The following is a 19,701-nucleotide window of genomic DNA, read 5'->3' on the forward strand; positions in this document are numbered from 1 at the left end:
CCCACAATGGACACTCCCTGTTTGAATTAATTCACCGTAATCTTTAAAGGTATTCAGTTTCATGCAAACATCCTTAACATTCGAATGACCGCTATCATTTTTCTATATTCTTTCAGGTCTCATGAGTTGCGCTCTAAGGTGGTTTCCCTGCAGCTGTTGCTGTCAGTTCTGCAGGGTGCTGGACCTGTATTTCGAACCCATGAGATGTTTGTGAACGCCATCAAGCAGTACCTGTGTGTGGCACTCTCTAAAAACGGGGTCTCCTCTGTGCCTGAAGTATTTGAACTGTCTCTTGCCATCTTCCTTACCCTGCTCTCCCACTTCAAAGTGCACCTTAAGATGCAAATTGAGGTAAAATATGGTCAGATGTTTAGATTTTCTCATGATATTCAAAACATTCTGATCTAAAAGCTTATACTTAAATGCATGAAATTAGTTTTGCAGACAAATATACATTTTGCCTGTGATAAAAAAAAAAGGTATTAATTTTTTTTTGTCTCTTGCCACTACTTTTTGCTCAGGTGTTCTTCAGGGAGATCTTTCTAACAATCCTGGAGACGTCATCCAGCTCCTTTGAGCACAAGTGGATGGTCATTCAGACTCTTACTCGAATATGTGCAGGTTGGCGCACCTCAGTGTACACTTGCAGACACATACACAGAAGCATCTCACAGATAATTAGCCTAAATATCAAACTCAATGGTGAATCAGTCTGCTGTTCTTCTCACAGATGCACAATGTGTGGTGGACATTTATGTGAACTATGACTGTGATCTCAACGCTGCCAACATTTTTGAGCGGCTGGTAAATGACCTGTCTAAAATCGCCATGGGAAGGAGTGGACAGGAGCTCGGCATGACTCCATTACAGGTAGCTATCATCATTTTTGAACTACAACATTAGTACTTTACATGGCATGCTATTCTTTTAAATGTACACAATAGAGCATATGTCATTTAGATTTCATTTAGCAGATGCTTAAGTTTGAAACAATTTAAATGAGGTAAAATAGATAGTAGATGGTGGTCCAGTGGGTTAAACCATGGAACTGACACACAGAAGGTTGCTGGTTCGATCCCAGCGGTCACCACCAGTGTGTCCTTGCTCCAGGGGGATTGTCCCTGTAATAAGGGCACTGTAAGTCGCTTTGGATAAAAGTGTCTGCCAAATGCATAAATGTAAATGTAAATGTAAATATCAACACAGGAAACTACATTTCAAAAGAAAACCAGAATAGCATAAACATTTCTAGTTAAAAACAGATGTGTACTATTTGATATTAACGTCATGCAATTTAGATTTCTTTTAACAAATTAATGAAATCTGAAATGTTTTAATGGGGTAAAAATATATTTTTTTAAATATATATATTTTTTATAAAATCAAGTGATTAATCATAAGGAACTAAGTATATTAGTAGTGCCAGACAACTACATTTCAAATATATTTCCAGAATATTGCAAACATATCCAGTAAAAACAGGTGCATGATTCACTGTGTGTAATAATTCCGAGTTGATCGGTTAATGATTCATTTGCAGGAGCTGAGTTTGAGAAAGAAAGGGCTGGAGTGTCTGGTGTCCATTTTGAAGTGCATGGTGGAGTGGAGCAGAGACATGTACGTCAACCCCAACCTGCAGGCCAACCTCGGTAAGACAATATTGGGGTCTGTTTTAACTGTCTGCATTATATTTTACAACATCATTTTGCAAGTCTAATAGACTGTGTTGTGCTGTAGGTCAGGAACGTCCAGCAGAGGGCGACAGTGTGGATGTGAAGCTCCCTGAGCATCTTTCCTCTCGCAGAGATAGTGCGAGCTCTCTGGACTCCACTGTGTCCTCTGGAGTTCAGCAGTCTCAGCCAGATCACCCTGAGCAGTATGAAGTCATCAAGCAGCAGAAAGAGATCATTGAGCATGGCATTGAACTGTGAGTTTTCCTTTTTTTTTTATCAGCTATTTCTTTTTCCTTTAATTTTTTTGACTGTTTCTGTGATTCTTAAAGGTTTAACAAGAAACCAAAAAGGGGATTGCAATACCTCCAGGAACAAGGCATGCTGGGAACCTCACCAGAAGACATCGCACAGTTCCTGCAACAAGAGGAGCGTTTGGACACGGTAAGTTCATGCTCCTTTTCATACATGGATAAATTGGTGAACCAAGAAATTTCGTGCTCCAGCTACTTAGGCTCTGCTGTGTCTTGTGATCAGACTCAGGTTGGTGAGTTCCTGGGAGAGAATGTGAAGTTTAATAAGGAGGTGATGTACTGCTACGTGGACCGGTTGGACTTCTGTGGCAGAGACTTTGTGTCAGCACTCCGTGCCTTCTTGGAAGGCTTCAGGCTTCCAGGTGAAGCCCAGAAAATTGATAGGCTTATGGAGAAGTTTGCCGCCCGCTACCTGGAGTGCAATCAGGGGTGAGTTTTGTAGTCTGAGGAGGAGTTTTATATTTTTGAGGCTTGCTTGGGGGTTTGTGTAGCCTTTGTGCTGACCTGTCTGTTGCTTTCTGTTTGCAGGCAGACTCTGTTTGCCAGCGCGGACACCGCTTACGTTCTGGCCTACTCCATCATCATGTTAACCACTGACCTGCACAGTCCACAGGTAAGACTACTTGTTTTTACTCACTGTCTCCTTTCTCTCTTTTTGCTTTGCTTTCGACTTTCTAAGATACCTACAACTAACCAGCAACTGCATAGCAACACGCTAGGTGGTTATAAGGGTGTTGATATCCAGATGCTAGGGTGTTCTGGTTGTTTGCTAGGTGGTTGCAACTGTATACCAAAATCTAGTTTTGTTTTTATTTTTCCTCTCTTCAGGTAAAGAACAAGATGACGAAGGAGCAGTACATAAAAATGAACCGTGGCATTAATGATAGTAAAGATCTGCCCGAGGAGTATCTCTCCTCCATCTATGATGAAATTGCAGGCAAGAAGATAGCCATGAAGGAGAGTAAAGAATACTCCATCACTCCCAAATCCAGCAAACAGAGTAAGAGATATATAGATAATATTGATCTTTAGCGTCTAATTTCCTTTGTTAGGATTTTAAAAAACAATGCTGATGCGAGCTGGTTGTCTTCCTGTTAGATGTAGCCAATGAGAAGCAGAGAAGGCTGCTGTATAACATGGAGATGGAGCAGATGGCCAAAACGGCTAAAGCTCTGATGGAGGCTGTTAGTCACGCTCAGGCTCCCTTCTTCAGTGCCACTCACCTAGAGCACGTCCGGCCCATGTTCAAGGTAACAACATCACAACACAGTTTTTCGCTATTTTCCGTTTCAAAACCACACATCTTAGCAGTTTGGTGTCATTGAGCACTGGAACACAAAATCATTGATATGTCAAAAGGATCATGAGCAGGTCATGGAAGAGACATAATCTGATTTGTTCCAGGAAGTGGCTTCACACACAAATCTCGAAAGGTCGAAAGGAAGTTAAACTTGGAAATGAAAGTATGTTTTCTGTGGGTTCATTTCTCTATACTTGTATGCTTATGTAAAACAGCTGGCCTGGACTCCCCTGCTGGCGGCGTTCAGTGTCGGACTCCAGGATTGTGACGATCAGGATGTGGCATCTCTTTGTCTGGAGGGAATTCGCTGTGCTATCAGGATCGCCTGCATCTTCAACATGCAGGTTTGTGTTTTTACTCTTTTCATGTGACTGATCTTATTTAAGCCTGTTTTATTTAGTTCCTTCCGCCAAGTCTTATTTTCTTTTCTGTTTCATTCTCTCTGTAGTTGGAAAGAGATGCCTACATCCAGGCCTTGGCCCGGTTTACGCTGCTCACAGCCAGTTCAAGTATCACAGAGATGAAGCAGAAAAACATTGACACCATTAAGACACTCATCATGGTCGCCCACACCGACGGAAACTACTTGGGTAATTCCTGGCATGAGGTAGGCATCAGAGCATATATATATATATCACTGAGTCGTGGTCAGAATTATTGACTGATTGTTAAGTATGATCAAAGAAGGCTTTGAAAATTCATCTGCATTGTTTTTCTTTTTGATCTTTCATTTAGAAAAACCACTAAAATATAAACTTTCATTGAAGTAAAACTAATGTAGGGGGAAACTCATATTATAACATAAATGCTTTTCTCTAATAAACGTTGGCAATAATTAACAAGCTCCAATCAACAGGACACAAAGCCTCAAAAAAATATCAAACACCACCTACATCAGTTGTTTGGGAGGGTTTTAAATATTTACAATTAAATATACTGCTGGACTGCTTTAATATTGTCTGCCAATTTTTTTGCTGGAGGTCCTAGACATCTTGCATCATGGATTCCTGGAAATGCCAACAGATAAAAACATAACTTGACAGCCTCTGCTAGAAATCTTATAATGGGCCGTGGTTGGATCTTCCGTCAGGACAATGATCCAAAATAAATATCAAAATCGACACAAAAATGGGTCACTGAGCACAAATTGAAGGATCTGCTATGACCATTCCAGTCCCCTGACCGGAATCCTTTAGAAAACTCAAAAAAGAGTATTTCAACATGGATCTGGAGCGATTCTGTATGGAGGAATGATCTCTGATCTCTTGTCAGGTGTTCTCCAAACTCCTCAGGTATTAAAGGAGAAGACTCAGAGCTGTTATCTTGGCAAAAAGAGGTTGAAAAAAGTATTGAATAAAAGTGGGCCATTAATTGTGGCCGACATGTATTGGAGGAAGACATTTATTTTATAGTGAGACCCCCCCCCCCCCCCCATTTTTAATTGTTTTTACTTCAATTAAAGTTTAGATTTGTTTTTTCAGTTTTTTTTCATATAAAGGACAAAAATATGAACAATGCTAATGCCAATAATATATATGTATACACATATGAACAAAGAAGCCTGTATATTTATGTAATGTAAAACATATATTTGTATTTTATTGTTTATATAACATAATAGTAATTTGAAACTTGGGTTTTTACTTGGGTTGCCAACAAAATAAAAATCTATTTTTATTTTTAGCAATTAATTTAGATTTTTCATCAATATACAAATAGATGTATAAAAACTCTTTTACTGGGAAACATTACTGATAGGTTTGTAGTTTTCAGCACATTCTTACGCTGCATTCACACTAGTGTTGTTTTTGGCGGCCTGTTTTCATTTTAGTTTTAGTCTAGTCTTTGTGTCAAGCAGTCATTTTAGTTTTTATTAGTTTTAGTCATAGTCATACTCTTTTTAGTCTAGTCAAGTTTTAGTCGACTAAAAGTCTGAGCATTTTAGTCTTATTTTAGTCAGAATTATCTATGACTATTTTCGTCTAGTTTTAGTCGACGAAATCTAATGACATTTTAGTCAAGTTTTAGTCTATGAAAATTTTATTTTAGTCTCTTTTTAGTAATGCAATTCTATTTAACCCAGTCAATATAGTATAAGTACGTACTGTATTATAGACAAAACCAAAATCTTCTTTTAGCCAAACCCATTTCAAACAATGTTATCTTATTATATTATTGTTACCTTATAGACTCAAGAATACATCCATTCCAGACACGGAAGACGCTCCGATTTGAAGTTACAACATATTTATTTTACCAACTAAACAAGTACACACACATACATTTAAATAAAATAAATAAAAACATTGAGATGTCTCTTAAAGGGTTAGTTCACCCAAAAATGAAAATTCTGTCATTAATTACTCACCCTCATGTCGTTGGACACCCGTAAGACCTCCGTTCATATTCGGAACACAAATGAAGATATTTTAGTTGAAAGCTGATGGCTGAGAAAGGCTTCACACAGGCCTCCATTGGCATTCAGTACATTGACACTTCCAAGATCCATGAAAGGCACTTAAAACGTCGTTACAAAGTCTATCTCACCACAGTGGCTCTACAATAATCATACAATGCGACGACAATAGTTTTTGTGCGCAAAAAAAAATCAAAATAACACCTTTATCCAACTTGTTCTCGACTTCCGTGTATGCCTCCACGACGCATGCGCGAGAATATGACGCAGATCCGGCGTTCGGACATATGACCCAGAAGCGATTTGTTTACGAGCAGAGGAAGACGCGCGTGTCTAAGCTGTTGGATTCTACATTGATCGTGCTTTAGGTCTCGGCGTAGTGCTCAAAATGGAGCTTAAGTGTGTATTTCATCGATTCCCGAACACCGGCGCTACGTCATATTCTCGCGCATGCGTCGTGGAGGCGCACACGGAAGACAAGAACAAGTTGGATAAAGGTGTTATTTTGATTTTTTTTTGCGCACAAAAACTATTGTCGTCGCATTGTATGATTATTGTAGAGCCACTGTGGTGAGATAGACTTTGTAACGACGTTTTAAGTGCCTTTCATGGATCTTGGAAGTGTCAATGTACTGAATGCCAATGGAGGCCTGTGTGAAGCCTTTCTCAGCCATCAGCTTTCAACTAAAATATCTTCATTTGTGTTCCGAATATGAACGGAGGTCTTACGGGTGTCCAACGACATGAGGGTGAGTAATTAATGACAGAATTTTCATTTTTGGGTGAACTAACCCTTTAAGGGTTGTGGTGTTTTTTCCTGTGATTTTTGTGGCCACATTTCTCCCCATCTATTTCCACAACACCCGTTTTATTTTCCACTTCAATGTAATAAAAGTTTTTCCAAATGTCTTAATAAGAATAAATGCATATTTAATTTAATAGGAAAATAATATCCAAATTATTATTTAATTATTTATGTTTAAAATTAGACCCACATTATAGTTAAAATGTTTTTCTGTCTTGTATTTTATCTCAAAATAAAGGATGTAATTTTATTCCACATGGAAATTAGTGGAAATAAGTGAATATAGCCTCTTATTCGCTTATGAGGTATTCATAATGCTGCGGTTATTTTAACATATATAATTGCTGCCGTTATAACGGCACATTTCAAATGTTTACGTGCTTTTCTTTCTTTGTTTGTTTGAGCGGTGATGAAATATCTTGCTCTTGTAAATACTTGCCAATATTTCAGTAATACAAGTCTAGATCTTTAAAATGCATCAAAATAACAGCGAAGCACAACCGCACGGTGCTCTGCAGTGGCCAAAAAGGATATAAACCGTGAATTCTGAAGTGATTGAAAACTCAGAGATGTGGATTCAGACGGCACCCCACGACCTTGGTGTTTGTCAAACAGTAATTCAGTTAGGTAATTCGGCCGGAGATTTTTACACGGGTGGTGGGAGAAAAACACTGATATTCTGCATTAAGACGACAATAAAATCACTGACTAGCTCTTGTAAATAATGAAGACACCTTACGACCGCAGGACAAACAATTACCGTCCGAATAGGGCTTACGAACCCCAACTGGCCGGCCATCGGATTCGGACCCGTTCACTCACCGGAGACGCCGCGCGAGTGGGGTTTGAAGAGAGTGATGTGGCCTGCGTCTGCGCAGTGAGACCTGATGCAGCCCCTGATTGAGACGCACAGAAATACTGCAAAATAAAAACATGACTTTTCGTCTCGTCTCATTTTCGTCAACGAAAATGAAGAGACATTTTAGCATAGTTTTTATTTTGTGAACCACATTTATTCTCGTTTTTATTCGTCATCGTCACATGACCAGCATTTACGTTGCGTCTCGTCTCGTTTTCGTCACGTTATAAAGGTTCGTTGACGAAGATATTTAGTCATACTTTTCGTTGACGAAAACAACACTAATTCACACAGGGCATCGGCGTTAACGCTTCTCATTTACTTTGAATGGGTGACGTCATGCGTTGCCAAACTGAATTGTGAGTTCTGTCGCGTTGCAAGAGGTAGAAGTTGAAGATTTCTCAACTTTTCAAGTGCCAATGCAGGCATCATCCAATCAGATCGCCCTATGCAAATATCCTAGAGCAGACGCTAGCCAATTACGTTCATGCTACCCCAGAGCAGATGTGTGATTGGCTGTTGTCACTATGACGGTCGCATCAGCACGAAGCTTCAGCCTAGCGTTAACTGCGACGCCCTGTGTGAATGCAGCATTACTGATAATTTCAAGACTATCGCAAATAATTTTTTGTTAATCCAACAAAATTGACACATCTGTTTTCTAGCTAGTCAATATTATCTCGCTGACAAATCAGCAGAATTTGAAAACAGAAAACCAAACGATTAGGTTTGAAAAATTGATGTAGATCAATTAATGTAACATTCAGACACTGGTCTAAAGCACTCACACTTGCCCCAGGCCAGCAGGTCATCCTTATTGTTGAGCCCTGTAAAGTCATGCAACTCCACTCCACTGGTGGGCATTGACCCCTGCTTTCCTCCAAAACCACTGAATAGATAACGTTTCTTTGTAGACTCTATATGTCTGCCTGCTCTGTTTCCCTGCGTAGATTCTGCGGTGTATCAGTCAGCTGGAGTTGGCTCAGTTGATTGGAACAGGGGTGAAGACGCGTTATATCTCCGGTGTAGTCCGGGACCAGGGAGGCAGCATAAAGGGCTTCCCATCAGGGGGAGAGGAATTCATGCCCCTCGGTTTAGGTAAGCTATTGTATGACTGCAGTTAATAGCTCACGGATGGGGCCCAAGTGTTCAGTCTGTTTATTGTTTGTTTATTGATGTGTGTGTGGATCGTGTTGACAGTGTTGCTTATGGAGCAAAAACATATTATTGGTATCCTGCAGGTACTTTGGTTGGAGGTCCAGACAAGCGTCAGATGGCTCATATCCAGGAGTCAGTAGGGGAGACCAGCTCTCAGAGTGTTGTGGTGGCTGTGGACAGGTGCATTGAAATCACAGGACAATGCAAACATACAATGTTGTTCTTGCTGTTTATAATCCTCTGTCTGACCTTTCGTCTCTCTGTTTTGTGTGCCAGAATCTTCACTGGATCCACCAGGCTTGATGGAAATGCAATTGGTAGGGTTTCTTTGTTTTGTTTTTGTTTTAACGTAACATTTGCATAAAATTTTGATGTGGGCAATATAAATATACACATTACCTTTCAAAAGTTTGGGGTGGGTAAGATTTCATAAGTCTCTCATGCTCATCAAGACTGCATCAAGATACAGTAAAACAGTAATATTGTGAAATATTATTACTTAAAATTGCTGTTTTCTATTTAAATATATTTTAAAATCGAATTTATTCTTATTATGGTAAATCTGAATTTTTGGAATCATTAGTGTCACATGATCCTTCAGAAATCATTCTAATATGATGATTTGCTGCTCAAGAAACATTTCTGATAATTATCAATGTTAAAAATAGTTGTGTTGCTTGAACCATGATGCATTTTTCTCAGGATTCTTTGGTGAATAGAAAGTTCAAAAGAACAGCATTTACTTTTTGAAATATGTTTACATTATTTCTTTAAAAAAAAAAAAAAATCTTACTGACACCAAACATTTGAACAATAGTGTAACTATCAGATTATATTATTTATTATTCCTTATTTACAAAGCGCAAAATAAATTGTCACAATTAGTTACATCATGTGGCAGCATTACATTTATAAACAAATAAATGTACAAGTAAAATGCTCTAATTTCAGCCCGAAACAGTGAGGAATTGAACATTCCCCAATGCTGCAAATGAGAAATGCTAGGGGTTTGATTTATAGAGCGTTCCGTTTTTAGTTGTTAAACATGAACAATAAAATTAGCATGGGTTAGCATAATTCATCAGGAATTATTAAATAGTTTGAGTAGTGGTTTTGGGTTTATGAGTTAAATAAAGTCTGTGGTTAACATGAAAAGACTTTCACGTTTTGTTCTACTACATTATTTACATACAGTCAAACCTTAAATTTGAATTATGAAGCATTTGTGTTGCTAAATTAAGACTTACAACTACCACAAGGATGCAAGTTTACATGCTTGGCAAATCAAACAACTGTTGTAATCCTTATAGACATATGCAATACAATGTGACATACAAGGTTGTGTCACTCCACTGTTACTTGTTGGAATAAACAAGCTTGAAAAGCTGGAAAGCTGGAAAAGCAACACTATTTTGAAAAAAATTTAGCTAGTCACGCTACTGAGGGGTGTTTTGCGAAGTTATAAGTATCCCTATATGTAAGTTTCACACCAACACTCTTTGAAAGCATATCTGTGTGGGTTGATTATGACGATACTTTTAATTCTCTAGTAAACTTGAGTCAGTGGGTTCTGAGTTTTGTTGGAAATTACAAAGAAACAAACTCGAATGACTGCATTCCTAACATATCTTTTAGCTTCATGAGCAATGGAAAATTAGTTCTTAGTCTAAGTGGGCGTCCACGCTGTGATCCTGTTCACCAAAACTTGGATTTGTTCTTAGTCTGACGTTCATTCATTTGGTCCATTACATCATAAGGAAGTGAGTTACAAGGGGTGGTGGTTGTTCAGTCTGAATTGCTTCTAAAGCCATCCTGAATTGCAATCGCCTACCTTATTGTGACATTATCCAAGTGAAACAACTTCTAAAACAAGAAGAAATGTAGGAAGAAACTTGAATTTGTCTATCTAGAATTATGTTTCCTAATTGTGAATTGAATTTACCTGTTTCCAGTACTCTGAATTCAGAAGTAAATATAAACTTCCCTTATTTGTGTTAAACGTACACGTGTAGTTTCATGACGGAGCTTCTCTTTCACAGAAGACATTAGGGCTTTTTGAATCAGAAATGATGTAAGCATTTGCAAAAATAGTTCAGGAAATGTTAGTAACGAGCTATTTAAAAAAATAAAAAAAAACTATTTTTCTATCACATAATTGCTACATGTCTTGGTTGTGGGTGTATGAGTGGCTGAAAAAGATCTGTTTCAGACTCTTTGGGGGGAAAGTTTATTTAGTTACTTTATTATGAAGCATAACCATTAGACGACCGCCACACAAAATGGCCTTCAGGACTGACTCACTCTTCCATCCCACGTTAATTCACTTTTACACTTCATGCACACAGACACTCTTCTAAACTGTCAAACTAATGTGTTCTGCCAGTAGACAGTGAACATGTAATGTATTTGGGGGCAAAATGTCCCTGAGATTTGCGTGAATTCTAAACTCTGCTCCATCTCTCCAGTTGACTTTGTGCGTTGGCTATGTGCGGTGTCCATGGACGAGCTGGCCTCTGCGCACCAGCCGCGCATGTTCAGTCTGCAGAAGATAGTGGAAATCTCCTACTACAACATGAACCGCATCCGTTTGCAGTGGTCACGCATTTGGCAGGTCATCGGAGATCACTTCAACAAGGTCTGTGGCCTTTATCTAAAGGGGTGGTCACATTTACCATTGTTCTGTGAAGGTTCGTTGGCAAAATCCAGTCATTTCGATAGGAATCCATGCGTCAATCAGAAATTGCGTGTAAGGGTGAAAGATTTCACCACGCAGATTTTGCAACGATATCAATGTGGTGTCACGTTTTCACCACATTCACCAACAGAAAGTAGCTTGGTTTGAAATGTACTGCTGTGTGAGCTGTGCTACACTATATTGACAATGGACCAGCAAAATTATATGAAAATATCACTAATGTGACCGTACCTTAAAAATGCCAATAAAGTTTTTTTTTCTAGATTTGATGAATCCGTAAAACAGCCGTCTGATTGTGTTTTATTTCTGGTTTGACAGGTGGGTTGTAATCCTAATGAGGATGTGGCCATCTTTGCAGTTGACTCCCTGAGACAACTTTCAATGAAGTTTCTAGAGAAAGGAGAACTGGCCAATTTCCGCTTCCAAAAGGACTTTTTAAGGCCATTTGAACACATCATGAAGAAGAACAGGTGAGGAGAAGGGAGTTAGAAGTGAGTGATTGAGGAGATAAATAAAGAATGAGGAAACCTGTTAAATGTAAACACTTAAAGGGATAATTCACCCAAAAATGAAAATTACCCCATGATTTACTCACCCTCAAGCCATCCTAGGTGTATATGACATATGTGAGCTATTAAAATAATATTAATAATAATAATCAACGGAGTATTTAAGAAAAATCATAATAATAATTACAACTATAAAATTACAATACTAATATTTGTGGCTGTCTTAATCCAAACGTTAAGCCTTCAAACTTTCATTTTGACGGAAAACCACATGGAACCCTTACACAATGTGTATATTTATTTAAATAAATTGCAGCCTTTGCGATATGGCAATCACACTAAGCTGAATCATGATTTTGGTTTTAGTTTGATTAATTATTTACCCCTAACAACACTGGTGCATCAAAATTCTGTTTGTTTGAAACACTTAACCTGTCTGACAATGGCACGAGTTTGGGGCTGAACTAACTATTTGTTTGACCATTATAAAGATAGAAGTGTTCTGGAAACCTATTTTAATTCATTATTTTAGAACATTTTTCCATTTTAAGCCATGCATTTTACTTTCTTCTACACTAACTTCCTCGTCCTTTTCTAAAGGTCGCCCACTATCCGGGACATGGTGATACGTTGTGTGGCACAGATGGTGAACTCCCAGGCTGCTAATATTCGCTCTGGCTGGAAGAACATCTTCTCTGTGTTCCATCAAGCAGCATCAGATCACGATGAGAACATTGTGGACCTAGCGTTTCAGACCACAGGGCACATTGTTAGTAAGTACAGGCAATTGCACATAATTTTAAAACTTGCATCTTGAATATTAAATAAACATTTTTTTTTTTTTTTTTAATTCTCATGTCTATTCTTTGTTTCCTCACAGTGAACACGTTTCAGCAGCATTTTGCTGCGGCCATTGACTCTTTCCAGGATGCAGTGAAGTGTTTGTCGGAGTTTGTGTGTAATGCTGCATTTCCTGACACCAGTATGGAAGCCATTCGACTCATTCGCCACTGCGCTAAATACGTATCTGACAGGCCGCAGGTGAGTGCTGTCACCTCAGTCTTTGTAACCCGTGACGTCTGAGCTTCAAAGATTAGTCACTCTTCCTCTTTCCAGGCACTGAGGGAGTACACTAGTGACGATATGAACGTGGCCCCATGTGACCGTGTTTGGGTGCGAGGCTGGTTCCCCATCCTGTTTGAGCTTTCCTGCATCATCAACCGCTGCAAACTAGACGTCAGGACCAGGTGGGTCCCCATCATCAACCTTGCTACTCTCATGATTTCCTAAAGAAACACTTTATGAAGCTTATTCAGAGGGTGTGTTTTGGTGTTTCAGGGGTCTGACTGTAATGTTTGAAATCATGAAGAGTTACGGACACACATTTGAGAAGCACTGGTGGCATGACCTCTTTCGGATCATCTTTCGAATATTTGACAACATGAAGCTCCCTGAGCAGCAAACTGAAGTGAGTGTCAATCATGAGTTTAATACTCCAACATAGCGGAGTACTTAACAGCATTTTTGATAATGTTATAATTGTTCGTTGTTCTGTTCAATTCATTTGAAATTAGCCTTATTTGCATGACTGTGTGAAATAGCACAATATTGCCAAAGTAATAGACGTATACAAACACATACAGTCAAACCAAAATTTATTCAGACACCTTCAAAATTACAGTTTATTCGCTATAGTTTAGAAAATGGTACTAAAATATGACAAGGACTCCGAGTTAAACTGTCAGAACAAATTAATCTTGATAATGTCCGATAACTTTGATCGAAAGGTCTGTAATGGATTACAATCAGCTGTCAGCTGTTACATTTTAATTACACAATTAAATAATAATTTTGTTCAGTCTGGTGAAAGGTCGCATTAGCAATTAAAGAAAAAACACTTAAGCAAAACATGGTCAAGTCAAAATGTCTGAATAATTTTGGTCCCAAATTTGTATAAATCTTACTGGTAGTCTACTGAGGATTTTTTTTATATAATGTCACAGTTTACATTATTTTGCTATCCTCACTTGCATAAATGAACTATAGTGTCCTGCACACACTAGTAATATATCTGGTGTCTGAATAATTTTTGGTTTGACTAGATAAATAAAAGGGGAAAACACATTGGCATTGTATTCAAACTACTTGAGATTTTCCAATAACAAGCTACTTTTCCCCCATATCAGTATAACAGCACAAAATGTTACATCACGGTTTTAGTCACATTATTTTGTGCATGCAGCCTTGCGACCAAGCGAGCTGAAGTAATAATCAAACATACTTCACTAACATGTCTACTAGAGTAGTAGTATTGATCAAGTCTGATTCATTTAGAGTCTGTTGGTTCAGTGTGTTCTTATTAATGAACTGATTCAAAAAACAGTTCACTGATTCATTTGAATCATCACTCATTTGTGTTCCTGTGCAGCGTTTTCCCAGAATGTGCAATTGAGATTTAGATTTCTTTTATGCCGTTTATGCTTAAATATATTATTAATTCATTCATTCATTCATATTATGCTTTTTCCTTGTTGATTTATTGATATTTTTTACTGATTCATATAATCTAATTTAATAGATATTTCCCCCTTTTATAGCTTAAATGTAGCTAGCTGATTTGAACTTTTTTGTTAGTTGTGTATCCACCACATATTTTTAACATAAAAGCAGACGCTGTCATTTGTAACTTAAATGTTGAGGCTTCTGGCTTCTGTTGATTCTAGTTATTTTAGCTGTATAAAAATAGTCTGTTTTGATCTGGTATAATCAAATTATTTTAATTTAATATTGTAATCGTAAACCCACTGGTTTGTTTTACTGCACTTTGTTATTCTTCTAGTTGTAGCGGCTATTGAATTAGAAGTCTCACACATTCACAAGAAAATAGCTTACTTGCACATTGAAAAATAAGGTAGATACATTGCAGCCAATCAATGATGACAAAGTTTTTTTTATACATTTCTTTTTTTCTCTTTCAAAGAAAACAGAGTGGATGACGACAACATGTAACCATGCCCTCTACGCTATCTGTGATGTGTTCACACAATTTTATGAGCCTCTCAGCGAGGTGCTACTGGCGGATATTTTTGCACAGCTGCAGTGGTGTGTGAAACAAGGTGGGGATTTTGCTAATCTGTTGCGCTAATCATGAGGGAGAGTTTGTGAATTTTAAGACCTGCCCTGCTACTGGCTATACTTCATTCCAGATGGACATTTCAAACGTGACACCTACACATGTCACATTTGGGAAAACATACTGGCCCAGTGGGTGGTAGTGTTTTAAATCATCAGGGTGTGGTGATACAGGGAAAGTGTTAGTGTGTTACACTCAGAACTTTGCCTCTGTTCTTAGATAATGAGCAGCTGGCGCGGTCAGGCACAAACTGTCTGGAGAACCTGGTGATCCTGAACGGGGAGAAGTTCAGTCCGGAGGTGTGGGACATCACCTGCGCTTGCATGCTGGATATCTTCCAGACCACCAGCCCTCATGCGTATGACACTCTTGCACACCACCATCTGTTTCAATGACACTTAACGGCCTTCCATCTGGATGTGTTTTGATTTAGAGTTGTCAATCGATTAAAATAATCTAATAAATTACATGGTATGATAATCAATTAGTCTAAATAAATGCAAATAATCACACTACAGAATTTTTTGTAATTTCTAGCTTAATCTGAAAGGGTTTTTTCCCCCAAAAAAGACCTTTTTGGGGGTCTGTAAGACGTGGCAACATATTTCAAAATCTTGATGGGTGTTGACGGTGACCACTGATAGGGATGGACGATATGATCAAAATCTTATATCGTGATATGAGTAATTTTATTTCACTATATATATATATATATATATATATATATATATATATATATATATATATATATATATATATATATATATATATATATATATATATATATATATATATATATATATATATATATATATATATATATATATATATATATATATATATATATATATATATATATATATATATTTATATTTATATATATATATTTATATATATATTTATATATATATATATATATATTTATATTATATATATAATATAATTATATATTATATATAATCATGATATCGTTATTTTTGCTTTAAGGTTTTTTATGATATTAAAATTTAAACCATTGACATTTTTATTATTGTCACCAATTTTAATATCACAAAAAAACCTTGCCTAGCCTAAGTAAAAAAGAAAACTCAAGATTACTGAAGACAACTAAAATAATAAATAATAATCAGTGATGAAATAACAACAAATAATCTAATTACAAGCATATAGAAAAACAAACCACAATAGAACAAAGACAAATGAAATAGGCCTACCTGAAAAATTCAAGCACTTTAAATAAGAAATGCTACATAAATTGTAAAAAGTAATTAAAAAAAACTACACTGCATGGTCTTCACTGTGTAAATGAAATATACATTTTATTCTTATTAAAGTGATTCAGTCCAGAGCAGTCACCGGTATATTAGGCTGCTGTCACTTTAAGACCGAATGCACCGATCCAATATACTGATACACATGTGCTTTCGAAACAGTTAACGTTCACTTACGACATAAATTACTGTTTACAAAGGATACTTGCAAAGATGGGCATTTTGACACAAGTGTGTGTATTTGACCGTTCAAGCCCAATAAGGTGTCAAAAAGAACTTATTTTGCCCACCCCTAACCACTGATATTGAAATCGGAGTGTGTTTGAACAAACTCAAGCTCCTCTAGCTCTGATTTTGAAATACTTTCTCAGTTTGGTTTTGACTTTGTTCTTAACAGCTTGCTGACATGGCGACCAGCTGGACAGGAGGAGGAGGTGGGAGAAGGAAAACACATGGTGAGATCACAAACACATAAATAAATAAATAAATAAATAAATAAATAAATAAATAAATATTGCAAATATTTAGAGAGAGAGAGAGGAAATGCCTTAGCACCTTCTAAGCCCTTATTCTGTTATACATTGCTGCGTCCTTCCCTTCTGCTAACACTGACACACCCACCAGACTTTGCTTGCTATTTATAGTAGACATTTGCATATTAGGCTCTGGTTTTCATATGTATATGTGTGTGTTTGTCTCTGTATTTTTTTTTTAGGATGTTGAGGTGGATTCTCAGTCACAGAGCAGCTTTGAGAGGACTCTATCAGAGAGAGCCCATAGTCAGATGTCCACCGCCAGTGATGAAACCTGGAAAGGAAGGTCCCAGACCAGTACGTACCGCTGCAATGCCTCTCTCTCTTTTATGTTGATTCTCATAAAAATGTGTCCCTCATTACCATATTTTACTATATTTTTTAATTCAGCAAGTATGCATTAAATTGATCAAAAGTGACAAATACATTTATACAAATTATTTATATTTCAAATAAATGCTAATTCTGCAAAAAATATATCCGTTTCCAAAAACGTATTAAGCAGCACAACTGTTTTCAACATTGATGATAGTAAGAAATGTTTCTTGAGCATCAAATCAGCATATTAGAATGATTTCTGAATGATCATGTGACACTGAAGACTGGAGTAATGATGCTGAAAATTCAGCTTTACCATCACAGGAATACATTTCATTCTCAAATATATATATATATATATATTAGGGATGCCACAATTCTCAATATAATATTGAACCGTTCGGTACGGCGTTCTAAAATTGTCATTATTTACTCTAATATTGTTCCAAACCTGTATTCATTTCTAGATGACAGAATTTTCATTTTTGAATGAACTATCCCTTTAATGTTAATACGACAACAAGAGACAAAGAGAAAATCACTCGCTGCTCTTGACTGAAAAACTAATACAGTAGCTAAAAATCATTGTATATTTCATAGTGAAGTCTATGTAGTGTTTTATTTTTACATTTATTCATTCAATTTCATACTTAAATACTGATGTACAGCTCTGATATGCCAGTGTAAATCTTTATATATATATATATATATATATATATATATATATTTATTTTATATTATACAATACACTAGGAATGTGTACAAGGGTTTTTTTTTTAAGTAAAGTTTTAAGTTTAAGTAAGGTTTTTCAATTCTTTTAAGTAAAATAAAGAAAGAGTATTGCAATAATTTTTTTTTATTTTTTCTCCATAACCTCTTGCTGTTCCTGTTGGCTAAGAATAGAATAGCAAAAAACTAATGTGACAAGCCATCAGAACCGAACCGAAAACCGTGGTTAAAAACCGAGGTATGTATTGAACCGTGGACTAACTGTATTGTTGCATCCCTAATATATATATATATATAAATCAAAAAAGTATATACCAAAATATTTGCCTAAAGAAAATTAAGCCTCCATTTCCCCATTACCGTAATGAAAAAAAATCGCATTAACCTTTTTTAAAAAAAAAAAAAATTTAATTTTTTTTTTTTTATAAGTAATTTGTTTTACTGGATTATGGCTCATTTCCACCGAGCTGTGCGGTTCAGTAAAGTACAGTTTAGTACAATTTGGGATGCTAAACCCTAATCCAGCTTGCGTTTCCACCGCCAACAGCACCCTTATGATAGACATAGAGTAGCGATCAATGTCATTCTCACGCGAAGAAGAAAGCGACACAGATCTTGTTCTTGCTTCTCGGCATGTGGCTGTTGTCACAAGAAGACACGCTTTGTTTGAGCCAAAGCTGCAAGGAAAAACAGCCGCTAGCACAACACACGCAAGTGACAATTCTCTGTCAACCAATCAACGTTCTGCAATGAGTCTAGCTCCACCCTTTAGTACCGAACTACTGTGCTAGGTACCCCAACGGAGGGTGCCAAAAAAGTGGTACGGTACAGTTTGGAATTAGGGTAGGAAACAGCAAATATTCCATAACGAACTGTACTGAACCGTACCGCTCAGTGGAAACGAGCCATTAAAGAACAGACAAAACCCTTTGGTTTTGGTGGATTTGCCCTTGTACTGAGAAACCACCTTATGACTTCATCACTTTCCTAGTTTTTCGCAGAACATTGTAACACAACCTCATGCCACACAGCTTACCTGCTTTGTCTGACGTACAAAGACGTCTGATAAGCTGCCCACGAAACGTTGTCATCCAGAGTTTCCACCAACAGCCACATTCTCTTTGAACTATATGACCTCTTCCTCTTTTAAAGTCGTCATGAAACGGAAGTCACAACTTTTGTTCCCTGTTGTGCCATTTATTGAAAAAGTTGAAACCTGCTTATTGAAGAAGAAAAAATTCTACAGCACGATTTGATTGGAACACTTAATTGCAAGCTAATTGAAGGCTGATCTGAATGTGGATTAAAACTCCTTGGGACAACCTGGTTGCCCAGCTCTTGAGCCTTTCTGTCCTTCTGTGACTTTTAACATGTTACTCTCTTACATGTTATGTTCTAGGGGTCTCGGACCACAGGCTGTTTGCAGGGCTGCTTATAAAGTGCGTTGTACAGCTGGAGTTGATTCAGACCATAGATAACATTGTATTCTACCCGGCAACCAGCAAGAGGGAGGATGCTGAAAACATGGCTGCTGCTCAGGTTTGTTCACTTAACCCAAGTCCATTCAACTATCAGCTTTATAATGTGTGATCATTGACATGATTACATTGAAACTACAACTAATAAACAGCATAGACAACTGCAAGAACGTGGCCTGTGTGGTGTTGACAAAATCCAAGCCAAGAAAGCCAAGCCAAGAAACGGCTTAGTTGTAGTGTGCTAACTTTAAGTGTCTTTTTTTCCGTCTCTTTGTTTTTCCCAATAGCGAGATGCACTTGAAGCAGAGGAGGGAGAGACGGAGCCCGATCGGGGGATGTACAGACACCTGTCATCTCAGCACCTCTTCAAACTGCTCGACTGCCTTCTTGAGTCCCACAGGTTTGCCAAGGACTTCAACTCCAACAATGAGCAGAGGACAGCGCTCTGGAGAGCAGGTCTGGGCTCTTTTATTTCCTCGTCTGGGTTGTGTTAATGCTGTCATTTAAAGGTGA

At 37.4% G+C, this 19,701-nt stretch overlaps 1 protein-coding gene across 2 annotated transcripts in view; it reads left to right on the forward strand.

Annotated features, from left to right (window-relative positions):
• Positions 1–19,701, forward strand: part of arfgef2 (ADP-ribosylation factor guanine nucleotide-exchange factor 2 (brefeldin A-inhibited)) — a 42,464-nt gene that overhangs the window by 17,346 nt on the left and 5,417 nt on the right. For both annotated transcript variants that reach the window (XM_079803086.1, XM_079803087.1), the window contains exons 10-36: positions 117–351; positions 522–621; positions 731–870; positions 1,541–1,649; positions 1,738–1,927; positions 2,003–2,114; positions 2,208–2,413; positions 2,513–2,597; positions 2,813–2,984; positions 3,083–3,234; positions 3,500–3,628; positions 3,733–3,891; positions 8,315–8,462; positions 8,606–8,702; positions 8,799–8,839; positions 10,988–11,157; positions 11,536–11,687; positions 12,327–12,499; positions 12,607–12,767; positions 12,843–12,973; positions 13,065–13,194; positions 14,707–14,842; positions 15,079–15,217; positions 16,528–16,585; positions 16,846–16,960; positions 19,110–19,249; positions 19,476–19,644. In XM_079803086.1, coding sequence (XP_079659212.1) covers positions 117–351; positions 522–621; positions 731–870; positions 1,541–1,649; positions 1,738–1,927; positions 2,003–2,114; positions 2,208–2,413; positions 2,513–2,597; positions 2,813–2,984; positions 3,083–3,234; positions 3,500–3,628; positions 3,733–3,891; positions 8,315–8,462; positions 8,606–8,702; positions 8,799–8,839; positions 10,988–11,157; positions 11,536–11,687; positions 12,327–12,499; positions 12,607–12,767; positions 12,843–12,973; positions 13,065–13,194; positions 14,707–14,842; positions 15,079–15,217; positions 16,528–16,585; positions 16,846–16,960; positions 19,110–19,249; positions 19,476–19,644 — 3,749 coding nt within the window. The remainder of the gene's footprint in view (positions 1–116; positions 352–521; positions 622–730; positions 871–1,540; positions 1,650–1,737; positions 1,928–2,002; positions 2,115–2,207; positions 2,414–2,512; positions 2,598–2,812; positions 2,985–3,082; positions 3,235–3,499; positions 3,629–3,732; positions 3,892–8,314; positions 8,463–8,605; positions 8,703–8,798; positions 8,840–10,987; positions 11,158–11,535; positions 11,688–12,326; positions 12,500–12,606; positions 12,768–12,842; positions 12,974–13,064; positions 13,195–14,706; positions 14,843–15,078; positions 15,218–16,527; positions 16,586–16,845; positions 16,961–19,109; positions 19,250–19,475; positions 19,645–19,701) is intronic.

Source organism: Gobio gobio (assembly GCF_949357685.1).
Source record: "Gobio gobio genome assembly, chromosome: 21".
Classification (NCBI taxonomy): domain Eukaryota; kingdom Metazoa; phylum Chordata; class Actinopteri; order Cypriniformes; family Gobionidae; genus Gobio; species Gobio gobio.